Source organism: Bos grunniens, chromosome 15 (assembly GCF_055505025.1).
Source record: "Bos grunniens cultivar Pamir isolate PY7600 chromosome 15, Bosgru_T2T1.0, whole genome shotgun sequence".
Classification (NCBI taxonomy): Eukaryota; Metazoa; Chordata; class Mammalia; order Artiodactyla; family Bovidae; genus Bos; species Bos grunniens.
This window is the reverse complement of record NC_141179.1, coordinates 28950000-28976227: the sequence shown is the minus strand read 5'-3', so window position 1 is coordinate 28976227 and position 26228 is coordinate 28950000. Positions and strand designations below refer to the sequence as shown.

At 49.4% G+C, this 26228-nt stretch overlaps 1 protein-coding gene across 2 annotated transcripts in view; it reads left to right on the top strand.

Moving 5' to 3' along the window:
* Positions 1–26228, top strand: part of DSCAML1 (DS cell adhesion molecule like 1) — a 369715-nt gene that overhangs the window by 8749 nt on the left and 334738 nt on the right. The window contains exons 2-4 of one of the 2 annotated variants that reach the window (XM_086339406.1): positions 8654–8709; positions 8889–8971; positions 13341–13487. In XM_086339406.1, the coding sequence (XP_086195532.1) occupies positions 8693–8709; positions 8889–8971; positions 13341–13487 (247 nt within the window). In that variant the 5' untranslated portion in view covers positions 8654–8692. Of the gene's footprint in view, positions 1–8653; positions 8972–13340; positions 13488–26228 lie in introns of both variants that reach the window. The other variant, XM_086339404.1, reaches the window with a different exon arrangement.

Below are 26228 nucleotides of genomic sequence, written 5' to 3'. Positions count from 1 at the left end.
GGGGCCTTGTAGGTTGAAGGATCTTTACTGGATCGCAGAGCTTTCTGATTGCTGGTTATAGGACCTATGTTTGTGCTAAGAATCCTAAGGGGGAAAGAAAAAAACCCCATGTTTCTGATGACAGAGGTGGCCACTTGGGCCTTGGGGCATTGCTTCTCATTGGGGTGATACTGCTTTCTTAGGGCTGTTTGGAAGTTGGAGATACTTTGGGGTTGTTATAGTGACGAGGGTAGGGAGTATATAGTGGGGGGTGGGGAGGGATGATTAGGGATGAAATGTCTGATGCCTGGGGCAGCCCCAAATAATTCAGAATTGTCATCCCCCAAATGGCTCTCATTCATCAGAAAACCCCCATGTAAGGATGATCACATCTTGGAGACATTCTGAGAGTAGAATGCAGTGCTCCCTTTGAGAAATGCAGCTGGTGTAAGGTAGTTTGAAATGCCGCTCTGCCAGCCCTGGCTGTGCTACTGAGGAAATTACTTGATCTCTCAAAGACCCTGTTGTCTGAGCTGTAAAATGGGGTCTTGGGCAGTAGCCCCATTAGAGGGTGCTTGTAGCGCCATGATGCAAGGAAGGGCCTTCTCACAGTGCCTGGCACACAATAAATGCTAAAAAAAAAAAAAAAAGGCAATGGTGACCATGATGATGGTGAGGATAGAGATGAAGCGGGAATGCCAGGTTTGGGGACAGAGGGTATGGGACTTGGTCCCAGCTGCACCATCCTGTCCCAGAAAAGTATCAGTGCTCAGATGCTGTCTGGGGAGACTAGCCCTTCTCTGCCTCAGGGTCTAAGCTCAGGTTGTCTCCAAGGTGTGAATATAGTATGGGGGGTTTTCTGACGGTGGGCTGGACCTTGTCTCTCTGGTCCTTACCTGAGCTTTGGATAGACATGGTGGTTGAGCTGAAGCCCCACTGGTTGGTCCTCTCTGAGATCTGTTTTTCCAACTATGGAACAAGAACAGAGTGAAGACAAATGATACATCTCTTTTATGAAAACCTTTGTGTGGAGCTGCAGCAGAGTAATCAACCTTGCAAATTAATCCAAGAAACCTCATGGGGCCACATCTGCATTAAAACAACAGCTCTGTGTGAGGCCGGGGGAGCTGCGGTAGATGTGGGTATGGCAATGGCCTGTCTATCGATCACACCGTTATTATTTTATTAACTTGATCGCCAAATTAAGGAAATTAATGCAGGGCTAAGATCCTGTCAACCAAGCCCAGGAGAACAGCCTGTTGTTGGGAGAGTGGGTAGAAATACAGTATGGCAGGTCTATGGAGCATTATTGTGAGTGTAGACAGAGGACCACCTGCCTCAGAAATGGAGTTCCCTGGCCCTTTAACAGACATGGTGGATCTGGTATCTAAGGATGCGCATGTGTAACAAGCTATCCAGGTGGTTCTGACACATAATAATGTTGGAGATACTGTCTGAAGTTGTCACCATCATTGTTGGTGAGAGGTAAGTATTTGCTGAGGGATATTTATTCCACAAATACTTCCTGTCTGCTCACTCTCGTGATAATACAACAGCAGTGAACACTTAGGTGGTTACCTATACCACTTACATATTAACTCATCTAATTCTAACAACCCCTGAAGTAGATATGGTCACCCCCATTTTATAGATGAGAAAACCAAGGTGCAGAGAGAGGTGAGGTCATCTTGCCTGAGGTTACAGTGCTTGTCAGGGGGAAGAGCAAAGGGCATCAGAGTCTGGGTGTTTAACCTCTGTGCTACGTGCCTAGTGCTGCGCTCGGCCCAGGGGACAGAGTGGTGAGCAAGGCAGCTCACAGTCCTGCGGAGAAGCCCTGCCCACTCCTCTCCTCCCTACTCCTGTCCAGCCCCACTGCCTGTGCCCAGGTCTGGATACCCCTTGGGGGTTCTTGTCCGTCTCTTGGGGTGGGGGGTGGCAGGTGGCAGGGGCCCCAGAATCGGCAGATGCTCCTGGATGAAATATGCAGTGAAAGAGAAGGGTAAATATTGTAAAGGAAGAGAAAAAAAATAATGACTCACTTCTCCCAGTGGAGGTGGTAGGGCGTTAATATGTCAGTCCCCTCGGGTTGTCATTTACGATGATTGGAGATGATGACATGGGGACCATTCAGTGTGCACCTGGAGGAAGCCTCAGCTGGCCAGACACCTCCATCCCAAGTCAGGCAGGTGGGGTGGGGGCCCCTGGGTGTCGACTGCGTGCGTGTTGAGTTTCCTTCGCCAAACTAATCCCAATGGCCAGACAGCATAGGGCAGGCGGACGAGTTGATACGATGGATATTTAGGTTTCAGGGGTGACCCTGGGGCAGCCCAAATGCCTGGGGCGATTTCTGGTTTAAAAATATTGCTGTGCTATTTCTACATTTCTAATCTCCCAGCCATTTGGAGCTTGTTTTATGAAACGCGGCATCGGGGTGGTGCTCAATGTTAACCGGCGGAGATTAAATGGGTTTAAGTCTGGGCGTCTGTCACATCACAACCAAGCCCATAACTTCCATTTTCTATTAAAAATCCATTTCCCCCTTTGACCAGAAGAAGCTTTGCTGTTGATCTGATCTCTCTCTCTTTATTTATGAAGTGTTTCCCCCTCCTCTCATTCTCTCTGTAAATCTGCCTGGTTCTGTCTGCAGAGGAAAGAAAGAGCCGGGGGAGATGGCTGAGATTTAAGGGGAAAATCGGAGTTTCCTGTCCAAGGATTTGCTTTCCAAATTAGGACCGGCTTCCAGAGGAGCAATGAAAGAGAGAATTCTCATAAGGCCTCAAACCTTGAACTCTTCAGCGTCATGTTGGAAAAAGTCTTAGGATTGGGAGCCAGGCAGACCTTGACTGAGGGTTGGCTTGGTGGCCTCCTGGCTCTACCATCTTTTTCCTCACTTGTAGGATGAGACTTGGGTTTCCCAGCGGGCTCAGTGGTAAAGAACCCGCCTGCCAGCGCAGGTGATGGGGATTCGATCCCTGGGTCAGGAAGAGCCCCTGGAGGAGGGAATGGCAGCCTGCGCCGGCATTCTTGCCTGGGAAATCCCATGGACAGAGCAGCCTGGCGGGCTCCAGTCTGGGGTTGCAGAGAGTGGGGCACGACTAAGTGATGGTGTGCACATGGGATGAGATCCCCAGGGCCCACCTTGTACCTCTGCGTGGGGATTCTGTGAGAGAATGCCCCTGAAGCAAACAGTAGGCACTCAGTCAATGTTAGTCTCCTTTGTTTTGAGAGCTCTGTCCCATCAGCCAGAGGGAGCCTTCGGGGAGTAGGTGTACAGCCAAAATGAAATTAGAGAAAGGCTCTGAGCCCTTCTGCAGACTCTGCCCTGGGCAGTGGGTTAACCCTTTTCCTGCTCCTGTCTCCTCTGCAGGCTTTTGAATGGTGGTGGTGGGGGGGAGGGGGCGGGAACGTTCTCTGGAGTTTGATGCTTTTCACCACACCTAGGGTCCTGTTGCGCACATGGCTGGTGCTGGGTAAAGAACTCCTGAAGGAGTAAGTGTCTCCTGGCCCCGAGTCAGGAAGGACCTGGGAGAGGAGATTGTTGGAGGGCGATGGAGTCACCCACAAATGCAGAGCTGCAGAAGGGAGCTGGGCCCCAGCCACCCTTTGCTGTATTTTTCATCTCCCTGGTCTTCTCGGAGAATCTCTGGAACTCAAAGCTAATAACAATCCCATCCCTCCTAGTCCTGCATCCTCATTATGTGGAACCATTACTTTCACGTTCTGTCTCACCTGGAGGACAGGTAAGATAGTACAGTCCTCCCCCTTTTGTGAATGAGGACATTGGAGGGTCAGAAAGGCTAAGTGGTTTACCTGAGGTCACACAGCACTTCAGCAATGAGCCCCAGGAGTGAAGACTTGTCCCAGGTCTCAGACTATTGTCCCACACTTCTGTGCTCCCCAGAGCTGGCTGGGGCTCTGTCACTGCTCTGAAGATTCAAACAGGAGCCTGAGAAGGAGGGAAAGCCACCACCATCAAATCCTCTCCAGACTCTGTGAGGTGGGGTCAAGGCCCCCAGGCCCTCGCTACTGCCCTTCCCATGGATGGTGACTGAGTGTGCTCATTGCTCCTGTGGCTGCTCACTGTCCCATGTGCCCGCCACCATCTGGGCACGTGGTGGAGACTTGAGGGAGTTAGTGCCTCAGTTTCCCCTTTATAGATTTGCTTACTCCTTTCTTTTGGCAGATGGGGTGAGGCTGAATTAATGTTTATTTAAGGGCTTCTGCATTCTGGGCTGACAGGTGCCTTGTGATGGTAAAATATGAACCCGACGTAAGTGCAAAATGCTATTGTTTTACACCTGAGGGTGATGCTTCATAATGGCAATGCACTGTCAGAGCCGTAAGCAGAAATGAATGGTTTGTCTAATCCTCCCCAGCTCCCCCAGACTCGGAAGACAGCGGCTCACATCCCAGGGTGGGAGAAATATGAGGCTACTCACCTTTTGCTATCAATCTGCTGTTTCTTCAGCCCTGACAGGTGGCTGGACAATCCCAGTCCATTCATCAATTACATCCACCCATTTGTAGTTCCTGAGAACCCCACGTCCTTGGCTCTGGCAGGATCCAAGGCCCAGAGGGCAGGAAGGCTGTTGCTATTGTGGCTGATGCTCCTTCCAGAAGCCTGGAGCCAAGGGAAGCCTGGGCCAGGGGCTGTATCTGCAGGCAGGGATGAGGAGACTAGGAATGTGTATTTAGGGTAGGTTTGGGAGGGAAGAAAGGATGGGGAGGGATACCCAGCCTGGAAAACCAGATGCTGTGGCTTGATTCCTCTTGTCTTCAGCATGTTTCCTACAATACAGCAGTTTCCTTCCCAGGCTCTGAAGTCAGGCAAAGTTGGGTCCCAGCCCACCTCCAACACTTACACTCTGGGTTACATTGTGTGAGTTACTTAACTTCTTGGAGTCTTAATTTCCTTATCGGTGCAATGGGAATATTTCTCAGGTGTCACAGTGGTAAAGAATCCACCTGCCAATGTAGGAGATGCAGGTTTGACCCCTGGGTGGGGAGGATCCCCTGGAGAAGGGAATGGGAACCCCCTCCAGTATTCTTGCCTGGGAAATCCCATGGACAGAGGAGACTGGCAGACTACAGTCCATGTGGTCACAAAGAGTCGGACACGACTTAGCAGCTAAACAACAGCAATGGGAATTACAACATCACCTAAGAGAGTCATGAGGTTAAGTGAGAGCACCCAGCCTGGCCCGCAGTTAGTGAAATCCATGGTTGCTAGTATTATTGCAGTTGGTCTTATCACTGAGGGCTGCATCATACAGATCCTTAAATATTTTCTTACCCGGCCCCTTAAATCAGACAGTTCCTGAGTTCCTCTCTGTCAGAGATCTTTCTCAGCTTCCTAAGTCCATTTGTCAGGCATAATGTAGAGTCTTTCTGTTTCTTGATGGATTTTGGCTTCCAAAATCCATAAAGCTGCCATGGTGAGTGTGTCTGATTAACTAGGTTGTCTCAGGAAGTACCCAGAACTCGAGAGTGATGTTCCTGTTCCCACAGGCTGAGCGTTGTCTGAAGTGTTGAGTCTGACAGGGGCCCCTCTCCCAGGATGTGTGTGCGTGTGTGCATACAGGTGTGCAGATGTATAAATCTTGCTCGTGGTCAGCTGAATAGGGAAGTTGGTGGCCAGGTGGTTTTTTTTTTTTTCCAGAATGGTATAAGCCCCCTCTTTATTGTTGCACTGGTTACCATCATCTGAGGGTTAAGAAATCAGACTCTGGACTCAGTTGCTTCATCTGCACCCGGAGCCCTTGGTTACCAGTCGTGTGGTCTTGGGAAAGTTGCTTTGATCTCTCAGTGCCTTAGTTTCCTCATCTGTGAACTGGAATAATAACAGTATCTCCCTCATAGGGTTGTTGGGAGGATGAAAAGAGGTCATACAAGTAAAGGGCTTACAACAGGGCCTGGCAGGAAGAAGGTGCTTAGTGAATAATTGTTGATCGAATGTCAGTAAAGAAACCTTTGGAAGGTGAGCAGGCTTCTGGGAATCTGGGGAGAGTGGATCGGAGAAGAAACTTCCCAAGCCTTAGCCTGCTTACTTGCGAATGGAATGATTTCATGGCCTTGGAGAACACCCAAGCCCCTGTGAATTGGACAGGCTTCTGAGAGTCCCTTTCCTCTTGCACAGAGCAGACTTGCTTGGCCACCACCCCCAGGACTGATACAGTGGAGGCAGTGAGAGGACGTGGGTAGGGAAGCTGTGCTTCCCAGTTCCCCCCTCATCCCGTTGCTCCCCTGTAGCCAATAAGGGTGCAGTGCTGGGTGGGGACAGCAAATGCATTTGCTGCTGAGAGGATGCCCCTGACACCGCAGCAAGGAGCCCAGGGATGTGTTTTCCAGCTCTGCTGCTAATGGCTTCATCACGGCTTTTTATGAGCTGATGTGAATTGCTCTGACCAATGAGCCTTAATGGCCTTCCTCAATGAGCTGCCCGGTATATTCTCCCTGGAGGCTCGGCTCAGAGTTAAGCTGAGAATATTAATATGGTCTGGATGCAGGCCCTCCCCCTCCTGATAAAGTTGTGGAAATTGAGGTCAAGTTGGGTCCCCTGCAACGTTCTTTAAACAAGCAGCGGAATAGTTTGGTTGCTCCTTGATCTTCCTGGTAGAGAAGGAGTGGCTTCCAGCTGGAGACCTGGGACTGGGCCCCTCTTGCTCTGGGTTTGCCTCCACCTGCTGAGAGGTGGCCCTTCCTAAGGAGGCAGGCTCCTTGGTAGGGAGGGAAGGTCCTGATTCCATCATGCAGGGCTGTTTCCCACAATGGCAGGCAAGACCGAGTCCTGTGCTGGGCTGAGTGTTGCAGACAGCTGTGCTTGCCGGGTGGCCTTGACATTGTCAGGTAGCTGCTGTCGTGAGCATGTTCACCTGTGTGATCAAGTGTTGCAATGGCGATATGTCAGAGACTCATGGGATCTTTGTAGTCTCATGGATCCCCCCTCCATTTTATGAGTGAAGGAATGGATGACCAGAGAGGGGAAGGGAATTCCATAGTCGGTGTGTCAGGGATGGTTTTAGAACCTGAGGGAGGCGGTGATATCTGTTATTCCTAAGCTTGGATTGATCTACTCATGGTGACACCAGTCCTCATCCCATCCCTTGGGACAACACATTTTCCAAATTGATCTCCGGAGGGGAAGATGGCTCCCAAGGTCTTCTGCAGCTTCTCTCGTCCAGGCAGCATCCCACTTTGGGAGCCCTTCCTCTTAGAACATGGTCTCAGACCTTTTACCTTTTGGCTCTGGTGTGTTAGAAAGCGTGCTAAGATCCTGTTGAGAGCACTGGGTTCAGATTCCAGTTCTGTAGCTTATTAGCTCTGTCATCTCAGGCAAATCACGTAACTGTGCTTAGCCTCCAAAAGGGAATGATAAAAAAGAGGCCATATGTTTTGCCAAAAGTTTTACTTTATTTTAGGTTTGAAGGATTTGTTAACAAAAGAAACCACTCATTACATACAAATACATGACTTCAATATTTAATAGAGAATTATTTAACTTAATTTCAATATACAATCATTAAAAGAAAAGAGAAAGAGAAACAACAGAGAAGAGGAACAGCATGTACAGGCTTCCCTGGTGGCTCAGTGTTAAAGAACCCACCTGCAATGCAGGAGACAGAGGTTCCATCCCTGGGTCAGGAAGACTCCCCTGGAGAAGGAAATGGCCACCCACTCCAGTATTCTTGCCTGGGAAATCCCATGGACAGAGGAGCCTGGTGGGCTGTAGTCCATGAGGTCACAAAGAGTCGACATGATTTAGCAGCTAAACAGTAATAACAGCAGCACACACACCACCATATTGGGCCGACCAACATTCAGACTTAAAACAGCATGCTGGGAAGTCCCAAGTAACAGCAATCTGGAGTCCCAATTAGGAAAAGGTCCTGGGCAACGTGTCCACTCCATAGGTGAGACTGCAAATTGCAGTTTGGGGGTTCCTGCTTATAATCCTGGGCCACAAAGTGATATCATCATCAGTTTGCATAAAAATGCAGCTCTGGGTTTCCTTTAACGTTTTTATAATACCATTTGTTTCACATTGTGAGTCATAAGATTTTGTTAGACCCCAGGGGGTTGGCCTGCCCTCCAAGTGCTCAAGAATTCCAAGACCCACACCCTTTCTTATCTAAAATGTTGCCTGACTAGTTGTGTTTCCAGGCAGGCACAGAATCTGGGCAGTGTCCAGGGAGGTCAGAGGCCTGCTCTCCTGCTTCTCAAGCCTGAACAAGACTTCCTCCATTTTAATTTCTGTAACACCATGGCATCCCCTCTCAGGATTATAAAGATGGACTGGGGGACTGGGTGTGAACATCTTTGCATCTAATAGGTGCTGAATAAACATCCCTTATCTAAGCAATGTCAGTGTCTCTCTTATACTATGGATGCCTGGGAGTGGACCACGGCTTTGGACTTGGCTTGGTGTGGAGAATGAGCCGTTTCAACATTTTGCCGTCCCTGTGCTAGGCTGGAAGCATCTGCAAGGTGGGAACTGTCTCTTACTCATCCTTGCCAGTGCCTGGTGTATAGTCAGTGCTCAGCAGTACTTACTGAATGGCTGGTGCTCCAGCGTCTTATGAATGAGCGCCGGCTTGCAGCCTTGGTGGACGCTGAGGGTATCCTTAGCTTCACTAACTAGCCTCTCTGCTCTCCTCCTCTCTCTCCTCCCCTGCAGCCCGCCTTGAAGATGTCGGCACCAGCCTCTACTTTGTAAATGACTCCTTGCAGCAGGTGACCTTCTCCAGCTCCGTGGGGGTGGTGGTGCCCTGCCCGGCCGCGGGCTCCCCCAGCGCGGCCCTTCGATGGTACCTGGCCACGGGGGACGACATCTACGACGTGCCGCACATCCGGCACGTCCACGCTAACGGGACGCTGCAGCTCTACCCCTTCTCCCCCTCCGCCTTCAATAGCTTTATCCACGACAATGACTACTTCTGCACCGCGGAGAACGCTGCCGGCAAGATCCGGAGCCCCAACATCCGCGTCAAAGCAGGTAGAGGACCAGACACGGGCTCCCCTACAGGGCAGGAATGGGGAGTGGGCAGTACCCATTCTGAGGACGAGTGTAACAGGGAAGAAGGCAGCCCTTCAAGGAAGGTTGTGTTGTTTAGCTCTGCCACTGCTTGTGTGTTCTTAAGGCTTCCCAGGTGGCTCAGGGATAAAGAATCTGCTTGCAGTGTGGGAGCCACAGGAGCCACGGGTTTGATCCCTGAGTCTGGAATATCCCCTGGAGGAGGAAATGACAACCCACTCCAGTTATTCTTGCCTGGAGAATCCCATGGACACAGGAGTCTGGCAGGCTATAGACCGTGGTGTTGCAAACAGTCAGACATGGCTGAGCAACTGGGCACTGTGTGTCCTTAGGCAGAGAACACCTTTCTGAGCCTCAGCTTCCTCCCCTGCAAAGCTGATGCAAGCATCCACCCATTCATCACCATGTGTGTTGGTTCAATGAGATAACGCCCGTTTAAATTAAGTAATGTGTTCATTTTAGTACTTGGTTCATGAAAAACATTCAGTGACTTTCTATTTTTTTTAAAAACTACCCTTTATTGAAATAGAATATATAAAAAGAAATGTGCACCCATGGACGGAGGAGCCTGGTGGGCTGCAGTCCATGGGGTAGTGAAGAGTCGGACACAACTGAGCGACTTCACTTTCACTTTTCACTTTCATGCATTGGAGAAGGAAATGGTAACCCACTCCAGTGTTCTTGCCTGGAGAATCCCAGGGACCGTGGGGCCTGGTGGGCTGCCATCTATGGGGTCGCACAGAGTCGGACACGAATGAAGCGACTTAGCAGCAGCAGCAGCATATAGATTGATGAATTTTCACAAAGTTTAATATCCAGATGAAGGTATCAGCATTTCAGAAGCCTGTTCGTGCTTTTTTTCAGTCACTCCACCCTTTGGGGAAACCACGGTCCTGACTTCTAACGAGATGGATGTTTGCTATTGCTGTACTTCATCTAAGTGGAGTCCTACAGCACATATTCTCTTGAGTCTTTTGCTCACTGTTGTTTGTAGGGTTTAGCTCTACTGCTGTGCAAAGATATTGCTTGTTCATTCTCATTGCCATGGAGTCTCGTCTGACCATCCTGCGCTTTATTTATCCATTCCACTGCTGATGGACATCTGAGTATAAGGTATCTCGTGAGGACAGACATTTAGGTAAAACCCATGATGGAAAATTCTTAGCAGTGAAGGATTTTGGTCTTGGGAAGAGTTGACGGAGGCAAGGAAGTGAGGGCTTTTCAACTGGTCTCTTTATAGAAACTAGAAAGTCTCATTTCTCTTTGTTAGGTCTGGAGGCAAGACAGTGGCCTAGATCAGCCAGTCTTTACTAGGATGTCATGATATGCTGCTGCTAAGTCACTTCAGTCATGTCTGACTCTGTGCGACCCCAGAGTCGGCAGCCCACCAGGCTCCCCTGCCCCTGGGATTCTCCAGGCAAGAACACTGGAGTTGGTTGCCATTTCCTCCTCCAATGCATGAAAGTGAAAAGTGAAAGTGAAGTCGCTCAGTCGTGTCCAATTCCTAGCGACTCCATGGACTGCAGCCTACCGGGCTCCTCCGTCCATGGGATTTGCCAGGCAAGAGTACTGGAATGGGCTGCCATTGCCTTCTCCGCATGATATACTGGTGTGTTCTAATCCATTGTGCAGTGTGCCTGAAATAGTAATAAAACACTGAGGTTTGGTGAATGATTCTTAAGCATTTTGGGTGGGAGAGGACAGGTAGTGTTCTAGCTAGCCCACTACGATGGTACCCAGCCTTGGGTGCACCATCTTTCCTGGTGATTGTTTTGGGCAGAAGAGAGAGGTTTTCAGGGAAGTCTCCCGGACCTGCCTGCCTAGTGATGGATCCTGCTCTGACTTCCTGGCCTAGCAAAGAGTCAGCCCCTCAAGGAAAGTTGTTTTGTTCTTGGGAATCTTAGTAACTTACCTTAGGTGCAAAACACACCTTTCTGAGCCTCAGCTTTGCCTCTGCAAAGCTGACTGCCAGCACCTACCCCATTCATCACTGTGTGATGGTCCAGTGAGATAACGCTCAGTTGCATTAAGATCCTTCTGCCTTACAGCAGCCTCTCACACGTACGAAGTTCCAAGTAGTAGGGAATGGGTGTATATAGGGGGTGAGCTGGGTTGGCAGTTTTTAATTAAAGAGCTGATTTTTAGCCCATTGGTCTTTCCAAGTGGCTCAATGGTAAAGAATCTGCTTGGCTATACAGGAGATATAAGAGATGTAGGTTCGATTCCTGGATTGGGAAGATGATCCCCTGGAGGAGGAAATGGCAGCCCACACCAGTATTCTTGCCTGGAAAATTCCATGGACAGAGGAGCCTGGAGGGCTACAGTCCATGAGGCCACAAAGAGTCAGATATGACTAAGCAACTGAGCACGGACTTCATCCTGCTGGTTTGTTTAGAGGGCGAGTCTGAGCTCTCAGCACGCCAGGGCCATGCTTAGCTATCTCCTCTGGGGCTCCCCGTGGACCCTCTCTTTGGGAGCAGCACCCTTCCCCTGAGAGGACCCAGGTGCTGGACTGGGAGCCCTGAGCCCATGGTCTGGAGGCCACTTCTGGCCTCCACAGCCTGGAGAATTGAGCTAAGAGCAAGCGATGCCCTATTTCCTGTTACCTGCATGTTACTGGGTCAGGTGTCAGTTTTCACAATAATCCTGTCTGGTGTTTCTTACAGTGAAGTGACTAAGACAAAGGTTAAGCCACTTGCCCAAGGTCACCTTGCCAATTGATCCCAGAGGCATAGCTGTAATGACAAGTAGCACTGCTGTAGTATTTTCCATGTGCCAGGCCTGCTCCATGCTGCTGGTATTGTTTCCTTTTATGAATGAGGAAACTGAGGCTTCAGTTTCCATTGTCCAGGGTTACAGCGCTGCTCAGAGGGGGTGGCAGGGACAGCTTGTTTGATGCTGCTAGCCGTGGGCCTCTGCTGGCCCTGGGGGACTGCCCCAGCCCTTTTCCCCCTCCTCTCTGCTCCCTCTCTTTAGTCTCCTCTGTGCTCTCCTCGCATCCGCAGGCAGTGCCACATCCAGCGCACAGAAGGGCGGGGGGACCATAGCCCCACGGAGCTGGGGGTGCCTCCCTCCACGCCTCTCTCCTCCATCTCAACTGTGCGTCTTCCCGTCACAGCCATGGGGAGGGAAAGAATAAAGGCCAGGAGAGGACTGGACGGGGCTGGCCTGATGGGAAAAGCAGCCAATTAAGAAGCTCTTGATGAAGCCACGGGGGCTGCAGGTGCACAGCCGGAGGGGTTGCCGGGCCCTGAGTATCACCCTGGCAACCATGGCAGGGAGAGCAGGAGGGCACGCTGCCCAGGTGCCTGCTGAGGGACAAGGTCGGGAGGCAGTGGGGCTCTGGCTGCACCAGCTCTGCTTGGCAGAGAAGACATGGAAGGATGGAGAAGGGCCCTGGGGAGAGGCCAAGCAGGGGAGGATCAGAGAGAGACAGAGGCGGGCCCCTCAGCTCTACCCCAAGGCTGGTCCAGCCTACCCAGGGGCCCGGACAGGCAGAGCATCTGCAGATGGCAGTGCCTCAGAAACAAGCCCTGGGACCGAGGCAGGAGGCCTCCACTGCACACAGTGAAGCAGGGGTCATCTGAAGGCAGGACCAGGATTGGAGGTCAGGCTGTAGGTGGTGTCAGGTCAGGGGAGAGAGCAGCAAGGATGCTTTGGGAGAATCTTGGAGATTGCCCATGTCACTGGCGTTCCGCATTTTCAGAGATCTTCACTGTTTCAAATATTCTCTCTCATTGTTCTTATAAACCCCTGAGCCCTACAGAAAGTTGTGCATGTGAACTACATTTTCCCAGGCTGCCTTTCACTTTGAAGTGGCATACAAAAACGTCTATTGTTAGATCGTGTCCCATGGTTCTTGTTTTGGCATGTGATGGTCACCGGGCCTCAAACCGTTACCACCCTGGGCCCAGGAATAATGTAGGAAGGTGAGGTTTCCTTAGAGGCGTTCTGGTACTTTTCCTTATAAAGCACACATCCCCTTATTGAAATGATCCCATTGCAGGGTGGAGGTGCTGCCCTCCAGGCCTGTACAACCTAATGAACTTTGTTAAAACTCACCAGAACTGGAAGGGCTAGAAGGTGGAGTTACGGTCTTGTAGAGGGAGGCTGGGTGTTTCTGAGGGAGGGTGGGGAGTGGAGGAGGTTGCTGGACAAGGCAGGAATGAGTTCCCTGGCAGGAACTTTTGGGTGGGCCAGGTGGGATGTGGGAGAAGAAGTGGTGGTGGGTGAGGCCTGGGGTGCTGAGAAGTGGCTTTCTCGGGCCCCCCACCCTGTCCCAGCCCAGCCTGTGACCCCCTCTTCTTTCCGCCCTGCAACCTGTCTGCAGTTTTCAGGGAACCCTACACCGTCCGGGTGGAGGATCAAAGGTCGATGCGTGGTAGCGTGGCCGTCTTCAAGTGCCTCATCCCCTCTTCAGTGCAGGAATACGTTAGCGTTGTGTCCTGGGAGAAAGACACAGTCGCCATCGTCCCAGGTAAGAAAGGACCGTGGCGCTGCCCAGGCAAGGGCGTGGGGGTGGGGTGCAAAATCGGAGGAGCCAAGTTGGTGGTTGAGCTCACCCAGCTCTCGAGGTTGGTTCTGGCGAGCAGTTTTTATTGTTCTGGTAATGCTCCGGCAAAAAAGTGTCTTCCGTCTTGGCTTGATGCGTCTCCGTGTGAGGTATTGAAAACCCATGTGCCAGCGGCCTGTATGCGCAAAGATCCCATCAGACACAGGTCGGTCCTGCTCCCAGGAAGGAGTGGGCTCACCTTCTTTCCTGACACTTTGATGGGTCCATGATGGCCCATGGCCTTAGGGATGGGAGGCAAGGCTGAAAGACCTTACCTATGAAAGACTGTGGGGAGAGGAGGGATGAGAGGCTGGTACATGGTCCATGTTCCCGGGATTCTCAGGGGACCAGACTTGAGTGAGCATGTGTGTGGGACTCTTATTTCATGAGCTGCCTAGACGTCCCTTCAGAATCCTAGCTGGCCTCATGCTGTGCCAAGAGTTGGAAAAAGAGGTTAATACCGTGTTGTAGGCTCTCTTTGTTAGAGGCACTGTGATTGCAGTCCCTTCGTTGCTGGTTCCTTTTCCCTATGCAGAGTTGTCCCTTCCACAGGAAAACAGGTCTGGAAACCCCAAGAGAGGACCTCAGATCCTCAGAATACCTCCAGGCCTCTGGTTACAAAACCATGGGGTTTTTCCATCGCTCCAGCATTTCTCCCTGCATTGCTGTACTTTGCAGAGGCCCTGCCACGTTTCTTCCTTTCTCCACCAAGGGCCTTGGTTTTCCTTTCCTTTCCTTTCCACTTGACCAGATTGCTCGCTGAGTGCCCCTCCAGCACTGATGATCCATCGCTGGGATATAGGAAATGGTTCTAGTTGGCTTGAGTTCTGCAGGTTAGTTGAAGAAGACAGACTTCTGTTCCTGACACCTGTAAAGCTGGAGTTCCAAATCTTGCTATACAGCTGAAGTCCAGGGGAGCTCTTTGAAGAAACACCAGTGCCTGGGCCCCATCCCAGATCAGAATCTCTAGGGGCAGAACCTGGACATGAACAGTTTTAAACCTCCTCCTTATAGGGTGGCTCCAAGATGGAGCTGGGAGACCAGTGCTTCAGCATCTTGACAGCCAAGGTGGTGTGATACTTTTTTGAGACATTAATTTTTGTTTTGCCTTTGGAACTTTTTCCTGCTCTCAGTCCCAAGCCGATGGCCAGGCCATTATATCTCCTGGTCTCAGATCTTGTACAGGAATCAGAAACTACTTGATACCTGCTCTTCCTGCCTTTTATAAAACCATAAGCAAACAGCAAAGATGAGGATGGGTGTTCTGGCTGGGGAGGAGAGCCTCAGAGGAGGGCAGTGAACAAGCAGGAGACAAACAGATGCCAGAGGCAGGGTGGTGCTGCAGGCTGCTCAGTGGGTATGGCTGGAGGAAGTGGTCGGACTTCACAGGGTCTGCTGTGGGTGGCTCCATGGGGTCTGGGACTGAGGATAGGGTTCTTATATTCAAATGAAGCATAAAGTACACAGCCTTTGACCCAGAGTGATGATGCAGGTAGGGACAACAGGCTGGTGAGCACCAGAAAGACCCTGGACCTTGGTGCCTCCTGGGGGAAGCCCCAGTAAGGATGGAGATTGTCCTGTCTCTCCAGCAGTCACATGGAAAGATGATTTAAAGAATGTGGTATTTTCTCATAGACCTGAATTTATAGACCAATAATTATATTCATTAAAATAATAATAATAATTTTTGAGTGTTTACTATATGCCCAGCACTGGGCTAAGAAACTTTTATATATGACCTCATTTTATCCTCACAAAAAATCTGTAAGTGTATTTTTTTTCCCTTCACTTTTCTGAAGAGGAAACTGAGGCTCCAAGAAGTAAAGAGACTTTGGGTCACACATCTTATGCAGAGAGCAGGGCTGAACCCAGGGCTGTTTTTTTTAGCCTGTGCCCTGAACCCCACATGGAACTGCCTCTTGGCACCCATACAAATGTATCCAAGAAGAGTTACTCTGAGTACAACAGAGGCTTGTGTGCCTTAGACAAGGGGGATCCTGGCCTCAGGAAGGTGAAAAAGTCAGTGCTGGTGTTTGGGAAAGATTCATAGAACTGAGTCAAGTGTAATGACTAAGATCCCAGAATCTAGGATCAGACTGCCAGGGCTTGAAACTCAACCCTCTGGGTAACTTTTACCTCCATGGTGGCTCATTTTCCCCAATAATAATAAAACAGGGTGATGATTGACCTACTTCACAGGGATCAAGTAAGAGTGAAGCTAGTTCATGTGTCAGATGTTTCAAACCCTGCCTGCCACACACCAAGGAAGGGCTGGGACTGTGATGGTAATTATAAGGGGCGAGAGCATTCTGCTCTCTGTCCTGTTGTCTCCTGTTGTGGGGTGTGTGTTTCTGTGTATCAGGGTCTGTGTGCCCCACCGGACTGAGTTTCCCAAGGGTGGAAGCTGGGTTGTTTTCATGTACACACCCCTCTGGCTCCTAATACACCACCTTTTATCACAGGATGAATGCTCACCAAATGTCCCGTGGATATGTGAATGGATGATTGGGAGAGTTAAAGAATGTGGGAACTGCATGCACAGAGGCATTGGGATAGGCTGAGCGTGGGGGGCGTGAAGTGGTTAGAAGCTCATCTCAGACAGGAGAGATGAAGGTTAACCTGGTTCCTGTGTGGAGGAGCTGGAGGCAGTGAGCTTCCCCCAGGCTCACTGTTGTTGGTGCTTCAGGGCTGTCTTTGATGTCAAGCCTGGGCTGGTGGCCCCAAAGGGCATAATTATCAGGGAAGTGGGCTAGATGCCAGTCTGCTGGGCTCTGTACACATCGATTCTATAGACCTCTTCCTTGCCTTGAGCCTCAGAGAATTTTCCTCCACTACCTAGTTCTCCAACTCCATCCAGCGTCATTCTAGATCCTCTGTAGCTACGCTTTAGATCCAGGGATGGACTTCCCAAAGCACATGCAGCCAATTATAACAGCCTCGCAGAGGAATTCACGAGAACCAGAAGGAGTAGAGTTTTGCATGCTCCAGGCTCTGTAGATAAAGGGCCAGAACTTGGGTCTACCCACCCCAGGCTTTAATTTTGGAAAATGCAAATTGCTTATTGATTTTTTTCATAAAAACAGGATACTTTGCTATCCATACCACACTGGTGTTTGTGTGTGTGTGTGTGTGCGTACTTCAGCTGGGATGTTGGACAGCGGCTTTTCATGGTGATGCTGCTACTGCTGCTAAGTCGCTTCAGTCGTGTCCGACTCTGTGCAACCCCAGAGACGGCAGCCCACCAGGATCCCCCGTCCCTGGGATTCTCCAGGCAAGAACACTGGAGTGGGTTACCATTTCCTTCTCCAATGCATGAAAGTGAAAAGTGAAAGTGAAGTAGCTCAGTCGTGTCCGACCCTCAGTGACCCCATGGACTGTAGCCTACCAGGCCCCTCCATCCATGGGATTTTCCAGGCAAGAGTACTGGAGTGGGGTGCCATTGCCTTCTCCATTTCACGGTGATAGGGAGAGATATAATGATGGGGTTGCCTTGAGGTTGAGGAAGTACTTCCTTAGGAGCTCGAGTGACTTTCTTCTGACACTTTGGGGCAGCTTCTGGAGCAGGGAGAATGGTGTTGACTTTGATCTCTGGGTCTGCAGGGCTGGGCTCAGATCCTTCAACCACAGGGCCAGCAGGTACAGGTGAGAGAGCAGGAGGAGGAACAAGAGGCTTGTGTGGGCCATTCAGGGCCCAGGAGACATTTCCCTTAGGAGGATGGGTGCTCTGGGAAGAAGGGGCGGTTGCAGACCCCTATAAATGAGGAGGGGGCCCTCCAATGCCTCTCTGAGGGCAGTTGAAGGAATCAGAGGCCGAGGCCCTAAGCAAGCTCCGTGGGTTGGTATTGGCTCACAGGTTGGCCTTTCCAGTTGTACCCATTGGGAGGGGCAGGTAAGCCTCCTGGAGCTGCTGCTGAAACTCTGAGCCACTTTGGGGCTGTGCTTTGCGCAAATAGGTAGAGGCTAGAGAGACAGCCCAAAGTGCTACCTTCCCCAGCGACCTACCACCCCTGCCCCTCTCTTCCTCCTCCTTCCTGCCCCCCAAGCTAGTCAACTTCCTCCCATTGGGCTCTTCAGTGATGTATGTAAAATAGCACAGAGCCTCTCACCTAGGAGCTGGCAGAGTGCTACCTCTTACTTCTCTCCCGGGAAACTTGGTCTGAAGTAAACTGGCTCTACAGAGTGTGTGGAGTGGGGGGTAATAGGGCAAAAGGCTGTGTGTAAACATAAATTAAAATTAAGACCTCCAGTGAAGCTGAGATGTGGTTTAATTTCCCATCTGCATGATCACCATTACAATGCATGTTACTGGATATAAAGATAAATCCGGCCCTGTTCCTAATAGCTTTTAATTTCCACCAGACCTGATTATATTGATGCGGGCTCCTTGTGGGAGTTTCCCAGCATGCTCTTCCCCAGCATCCTGACTGGTTGTCTGGGCCCCAGTGGGGAGTTTTGGCCACTGCTCAGATGTGTGGACCAGATGTATCTGCCTGGGTGTGGAAGACAAGCCTGGAGCAGTTCCCTGGTCCAAGTGGGCAGGGCTCTTGGCTGCTGGGTCGTCATCGGGGCTTGGCAGAGGTGGGAGTGCACGATGGACCCTGTGTGTTTGGGGAAGGGAGAAGCAGGAGCAAGGAGAAACAGCTAGAGGGTTCTTTTGGAAAATGGGCAGTGTTCCCAGACCACAGGTGGGAGTCAGTGAGCCCACCACCCATTGCCCCCCTTCCTAATTGTCCCCAGTGTTCCAAGTTGCTCATAGGTTTTCATACCGATTTGTATTTGGTCCCGCACCTCCTCTGCCTGTCTACACCGATCCCCTCTTCTTTATTATTGACCCCGCACTCTTCTTTTGTCCTTTAAACTCGTTCACATGTGTCCCCTTCCACGAACCTTAACATCAGCCTGTAGCAGACCTATGGCTCCTCTAGTTCCATTCCTCGAACACTTAATTCACTGTGTCTCACAGTAGAAGAAATTGTTTCTGTCTGCTGCAGGAGAGTGGACAACTCCATCTTTCCCATCTCTTTATCCCCAGGGCCCTCACAGCACCTGTTACAGTGTAATAATAATAAGATTAATGATCATATTCATTATGTATTGAGACTTCCTTTGTGTTAGGCATTCTACATATAATACCTCTAATCCACACAATAACCCTTTAAGAAAGATAGTTTTTTGCTTTTCTATTTTTTCCCCCAATTTTGTATAAATGAGGACGATGGAGGCCCAGGGAAGTTAAGCAACTTCCCCAAGACCACACAGCTAATAAGTGGCCTGGGTCTGAGCTGGGCTCCTCCAATTGCTCTCTTTCCTGCTGCCTCTCGGGAGCAGCTCCTCATTAGGAATGGCCTGTCCTCAGATTCTAGCATAGGAGGAGGGCTCATCCCTGTTTCCTGCACTTGCTTGAGGGCCAGAACATGTCCCCAGCACTTGCCCTGGCTTCTGGCTTTGTGTGCAGTGAGCAGAGGCTTTAGTTTTTCTGAACGGCAACAGCTCTCCAGCTGCAAGATCAGTGAACAACCATTCTAACAAGGAGGCTTTATCAGGCCCTGGCTCTGTTTGGGGCCCAGTGGGAGACACAAAGTTGGTCCTGATCCGGGAACTTAGGATTCTGTTCATGTCATCAGCTCTGATGGACAAGGATGGATAATCCCAGCACAATAACAATCAGATATGATCTTGCTTGGCTTTGGAATGCAGGGTTAGTGTATTAATTGCATTTTGCTCCAGCTGATTCTAAAGCTACTTGGATCCCATGAGTCTCCACCAACTTGGACAGGGGATGGCACAGATGAGAGAGCCCAGGTGGTGCTTGGAAAACTGCTGGGCACATGTAGGCTATAAATGAACAGTCACTTACTGTAGGGCCTTTAAGGTCATACGGCCCAGCCTCTTCATTTAGTGATAAAGAAATGGAGGCCCAGACCAATGCCCTCTTCTGTCCCTTCCCTCTTCTTTCTTGCTCATTCTCAGAGCATAACATCTTAACTATTCATGGGATGCTTTTCTTTTACTATCAGACTTCTTTCCTTCTTTGTCTGTCTAACCTACCCATCTTTCAAAGTCTGGTTCAAATACCCCTTTTTCCCCCATGATGTCTTTCCCAATTTCTGCTAAGAATGGATTTAAAAATCATCCAGATTAACCTCCTTCCAGGGGATCCTTTTCTGAACTCCATCCGAAATTTATCAGTTCCTTGCTCAAGACGCTAATTGTATTTTGTTCTATAATGTTTTAAAATCTGTGTTATCCCCACTATGAGAATGTCTAATCAGCAAGAGCAGGAACTGTGTTTCGTTCAGACCCCTATCCCCTCCAGTATTCAGAGAAGATGATTAAGGATGGTGATGAAATGACAGATTCTCTCTCTCCCCTGCTGGACCGCCCTGTGGCAGGAAGGAAGGAAGGAGACCTGCCTAAGGTCACATGGAAAAATGATACTTTACAAAATCTAGGCTTGACAGCATTTGAGCTCTATTACACTGAGCGGCTTCAGAGCTACATTGAGAGAGACCACTTCTGTGGGTTCCTTCTGTGATACTCTGTTGTTTAGTTGCAAAATTGGGGATCTCAGCTCTTGACTACTTAAGGGCTTGGAGAAAATGGGCTGGGATTGTCAGCCTGTACTAATATGAAATAGATGGTGTGCTCAAGGTAATTTAACAAATGGGTGCTAGGCAGAGTCTCATGCCTTACGAAGGAATTAAGCTTAACCATGACCTGTTTCTTGCCTTCAGCAGCTCCTATCTAGGGGTTTTAGTGTCTTCCCAAGAGGAGATGATATATCAGACACTGGGATTCTTTCTGATGATGTCTGCTCAGAAAGGCTCTTGAAGGAGAGGGAGGCCTTGGAGCAGAAATAGCATGTTGGGTGAGGTCACAGTGTGGGGAAAGACAAGGAGAGGATGGGGTTACCTGAGGATGTGGCTGGAGGGTAAATAGAAGCGGTGAGAGAGAAGTCTGGGAAGGACATCTAACACATAAAGGTTCTATCTAGGTCTAGAAAAAAATGGCAACCTGATAATAATGACTAATGTTTATGGAGCACCTACTAAGTTTCCAGGCTCTGTTCTAAACATTTTATATGCTTAGCTCATTTAACCTTCACAGAAATCTGAAGCTGAGTAAATAAGCATTCTCCATATTATAGATGAACACACTAAGGCACAAGGAGGCTAATTGAATTGCCAAGTTAGTCAGCAGTAGAGCCATAATTTAAATTTTTGCATCCAGACTCCATTATTTGTGCTTCTGAACTCCTTACTGTGTTGTCTCATAAAAAATTAATATACAGAATATATATTTTTTAAAAACTGCTGTTGATTTTTAAAAATCAACAAGAAAAAGACAACACACAATAAAAAATAGGGTGACAGATACGAGCAGACAATTTACCGAAGAGGGAGAGCTAGGGGAATGTGGCAGAAAGAAGTCAGGCTGTGGAGTCTGCTAGTTCTAATCTGTGACCTGGAGCAACTTACTTACAAAGCTTCAGTTATTTCACCTACGAAGTGGGGACCATGAAACCTGTATATGGAATCCTTTAGATGAACATTAGGCCTCTGACAAGACTTGGATTCTCAGACGGAAAAAGAGTGGACTAAGTTCAGAAGGGAAATTGCCTACCCAGCTTCATGATGTGATCCAACCATGGGCCATGCTACCTTCTCTGGGTACCAGGCTGGAGACAAGACACAGGTCAGCCAAGGATGCAGCCTCCCAAAGGATCTGTGATACTGGGATCACTGGAGAATGGTTTCCCCTAAGCATGATCTTGAGAAAGCTGTAAATAGCTGGGGCCAGGTGGATGACCACTGCAGTGCTTTTAACTCAAATAGGCCATCATGATATCTGGGCAGAATGAGAGAGATAAAGCGGCTGTTGTTTTATTAATCTCTGTATTCGCTTATGCCTTGCATGGTGCCGGATCAGAATGATGTTGAAGAAAGAAGGAAGGTGTGTGGTTTGGTATCAGCACAGCAAAGATCAGCTCCACAAACTACCTGGGTCTTATCCACTCAGTCTCAAACCCTGGCTCAGTAATAACACTAAGCAGTTTATGAGGTGCTTTTATACCATCTCATTGACTCCTCAAAGGAACCCCCGTTCCTTTCTCCTTTTTACAGATGAGGAAAGAGATGCAGTGAGGTTCTGGGACTTGTATAATTAGAAGAAAAGTCAGAAGGAGGAGATAAACATGTATTAAGATATAGTTTTCTGCAGGGCCCTGTGGCACGCAGAAAGTTGCCTCATTTAATTTTCCTCTTAACCCTTCGAGGGAGGCGTGCTACCCCCATTCTTAAGTACAAAGACATGAGATTCAGAGAGGCCAAGCAGTTTGCTCCAGGGTACACAGCTTCTCAGTGGCAGAGTCTATGCTTGGACCCAGAGCTTTTGTCCCCAAAGCCCAAGCTCCATTTGAGTAACATACTTTAATGACTTCACCCTGAAGGCTGACCCAGGGACTCACGACAATTACTCTTTCTCTCATCAAAGCAGTTGTAGAGGGGAAAAGGCAACTGATCCTTAATTTTGTTGTTGTTGCTTATTGTTTGCTTTTATGGGGAAGGGAACATCTGATTCAGACTCCCTCATCTTCCTCTTCTGAGGGCAGAGAGAAAAATCCACCTTCAGTGCCTACTGCCGTCCCCAACCTTTTTGGCAACAGGGACCGTTTTTACAGAAGACAGTTTTTCCACAGGCTGGCGGTATAGGGGGCATGGTTTTGGAATGATTCAAGCGTACTGCATTTATTGTGCACTTTATTCCTATTATTATTATGTCAGCTCCACCTTAGATCATCAGGCATTAGATCTCAGAGGTTGGGGGACCCTGCCTTAACAGACCCTTTGAAGGTTAGAGATTACAGGGAACCATTTTGAAGCAGCCAAGGAATTCTCTCTTAAGTCAGATGGCCTAAGGTGAAATGATAATCATAGTGATAATAGCAGTAAGAAAATGAGTGATCAGTGATGGAGATCTTGTGTGATAAGTGCTTTTCATGAGTCATTCATTTCATCTTCGTAAGTCATTCATTTCATCTTTATAAGTGTCCTATGTAGCCGGTGGCATGATTAGCTCCATTTTGCAGATGAGCAGCCGGAGGCAGAGAAGCCAGTCCCCTGCCCAAGGCCATAGAGGGCACGTAGTAGGGCAGGATCTGAGCCCAGATGGTTCAGTTTCAGCTCTTAGAGGTGACCTGGGCCACCTTGCACTGACCCTGACGTCTGTGTCATCTTTCACTTATAAACCTGCTCTCAGGTTTATAAAGCCAGTTCACAGGCAGCATCTTACGGAATCCTTCCAACCCATCTGTGGGAGACACGTTCTTAGCCTCACTTAAGAAATCAGGCTTGGGGAGAGCGGAGGGGCCCCTCCCAAGGTTACACAGCCAGGGATGGGTGTGCCAGATCTCTGGTTTGATGCTCGCATCCCAGGAGCTCTTGAGGCCCCCACCTGGAGCGCATGCCCGCAGCTCCCCAGCACCCCTTCCTGTCTCCCTGCAGGCGGGCTGCTCTGCGTTTGCATGCCAGTTGGTTGGTTCCAGAACCATCAGCCGCAGCTCCTCAGTCAAGCAGAAATGTCTGTGTTCACAGGTGCCTCTGGCGGCGTGTGCATGTGTCGTATTTTGCTTTTCCATTTAGTTCATGGCAGGTGCTGCATTTCCTGAGCACCCACTGGGTGAATTTCAGGAGATGTAAGACAATTGCAGATGAATGCTCTGCCCTGGGATCATGCCGTGGCACTGGACACAGAACAAGCGACATTGTTTGCTTAAGTTGGCACCTCTGTAAGTTACCCTGAAATCAGAGCAGAATTCTTTATAGAAGGTTATCCTACACATAAATCATCATTAGACTACCTCATTTTTGTTTAATGCCTACCTAACTGTGCTGGAGTCTAAAAATGTGTGTTTAGTGAAGTCAAGGGTTGCAGGGAAATTATAGGGTTTTCAAAAACCCATTTGCTTTGCTGGTGCTCACATCAGAATCAATCTTGCCTTTAGTTCTCAATCTCATTGCAAACATGCAGTATGGCTCGCCGAATTCTGGCATTTAATGTAGGGTAGCATTTATTCAGAAGAAGCCAACGGTGCTTACAGAATGGTAGAGCTATGTATAGATGGCACTTCCTGCCAAGCCTGTGATTTTGAACTCTGTTGCGTATCAATGAGACTTCGCCGCCAGAGCTGGAGCCACATGGGATGGGCCGGAGCAGAGGCCGGCGGTGGGAGGGGAGCTGGCATTCATCACCCCACAAGCCTCACTGCACAAGCACATAGTAGGTGCTCAGACAATGACTGTTGAGGGAGAATGTTTAACCAGGAAGGTGACTGACCTTTAGATTAGGTTGTAAATGAAATGGGTTTTTTGTTTTTTTTTTTGGTCACACTGCATACCATGTGGGATCTCAGTTCCCCAACCCAGGATTGAACCTGTGCCCTCCTGCAGTGGAAGTACAGAGTCTTAACCACTGGACCACCAGGGAAGTCCCTGAAATAGATTTAAATGATGGGAAAGATGTGGTGCTCCTGGGATGCCTGACCTCTGCCAGACCTTGGCAGTCCCTTTGTGGTGCAGTGATGGTGTGGGCTCTGGCCTTCGAGGTACTTGGGCTCAGATACCGTCTTGCTCCTTGCTTGCCATGTGACCTTAGTTAAATCCTTTAACCTCTCTGAGCTTCAATGTCCTCACATGAGAGCCACAGAAATTGTGTACTTTTTCTATATAGGGAAAACATATTTTCCATGTATAGTTTATATTTTTCTATATAGACCTACTTCCTATATATAGATCCTTTCTCTATATGTAAGTTTTCCATTTTTCCTGGTTCTGAGCAGGCACGTGATTAACTGTACCAGGATTAGTCATCTTCTTGAGACCCGGAAGATCTCCGTGAGGAATGAGATTCCAGGAGTGAGCATCTGGGTGTGAGCATCGTCTCGTGTGTATACAAAAGCGAGCATCCAGGGATGAGCAGCCCGGGGTGAGCAGACAAGGTTGAACAGCCAGGAATAAGTATGCAGAAGGATGGTCTTGGCTCTCATTGCCCTGGAGGTCACTTGGCCTTCAGGGTGAAGGGCACAAGATTAGAAAGGTCAGGAGACAACTGTCATATGGGGGCAGAGGCAGGGTAAGTCCTTCGTGTTACCCCTGCATGGCTGACGCCTGCTCCCTAACATTTAACCTTGGCTTTTGTAGTCTGGGCTTCCCTTGTGGCTCAGCTGGTAAAGAATCTGCCTTCAATGCAGGAGACCTGGGTTGGGAAGATCCCCTGGAGAAGGGAAATGCTACCCACTTCAGTATTCTGGCCTGGAGAATTCCATGGACTGTACAGTCCATGAGGTTGCAAAGAGTCGGTCATGACTACATGACTTTCACTTTCATTTTGTAGTCTACCTGGCATCTTGCTGTGCGCAGAATCCTCAGGAGTCTAGGCATGTGTCTTTTGGGGCTGCCGAGCCTGCCTTTTGTAATGAAATGCAAAGCCAGTCAGAAGTAGGAACAACCCTCTGCCTTCCAGTACACGGGGCAGGGGGTACTCAGAGGCTTCCTGTAAATTGGGAATGTTTTCCTCTCATACATGGAGATTCCCCTCTTCCATTTCAAGGCCAGGGCTTATCTTTAGGGACCTGGGATCCCCAAGAATCTGGACAGTCAGCCGGGAAACAGATGAGAGTGAGAGACAGAAACCTGTGATGGCGAGTGGCAGTGTGCAGCCAGGCGTCGGATAACCTCTGTCCTCCGTGCGGTGTTCCATTGGGCCCTCGGACTTTGTGAAGCAAAGGAATCCCTTCTGAGAGCATGTGGCAGGCGTCCCTCTTCACTGCCTTTCAGAATGGGACACAGAAAAGGAAAGGGCTTCTATCTGGAATATTCCAGGGCCTTCTGTCCTGACACTGGCTGAGGGATGCTGTTGTGAGAAGTTCGAGGGACTAGTTGTCCCCGTCAGGTCTATGCGCAGGAAGAGGCACAGACTCCTTTGGACTGCTCCTGGCGGTGTCAGGTCCTACGCTGACTTCATTCCCTGCATCTCTCTAGGTGGCTGTGTTGGCATCAGCAACAGTCAGGTGGTTGAATTTTCAGTTCATTATTTAATCTAGCAAATGTTTTTTGAGCACTTCCTGTGCGCAAGATGCCGTGTTATATAGACAGTGATTCCTGAGGGTCTTTGCTTGAGGATCTCAGGGGATATGAAGAAATTCCTCTTCCTGCACACCAAAGAAACTCATATTAATTAAAGTAAATATTTGTGTGTGTATACAAATAATATGCGTGGTGTAACTTGTACATGTCGACTGTGCACACACATGTGCTCACACACACATACTCACTTTTCCTTGCCTATGTAAAGGGGTGAGAGATTCACCTATATAGACCAGAAGCACCCCAGAGCAGGGGCCAGGGCAGACATCTTGGCCCACTGTCTATAGGAAAGCGCAGCACCACGGGAGCATAAAGGTCAGAAGTGTGTCTGGGTGAGTGTTTAGGCCTGGGCCTTTTCTCTTGAACAAAGAGAACAAATCCTTAGTCCCTCCTCAACTCCTCATTCAGCTCATAGTCTTCTGGGTTGGGCTGGGGGTGGCCCATGTGTTCTGAATTTCATGGACAATTTTGGATGGATCGTGATTTAATGAGGTCTGTTTGGTCCAGGAAGGGTGAATGGAAG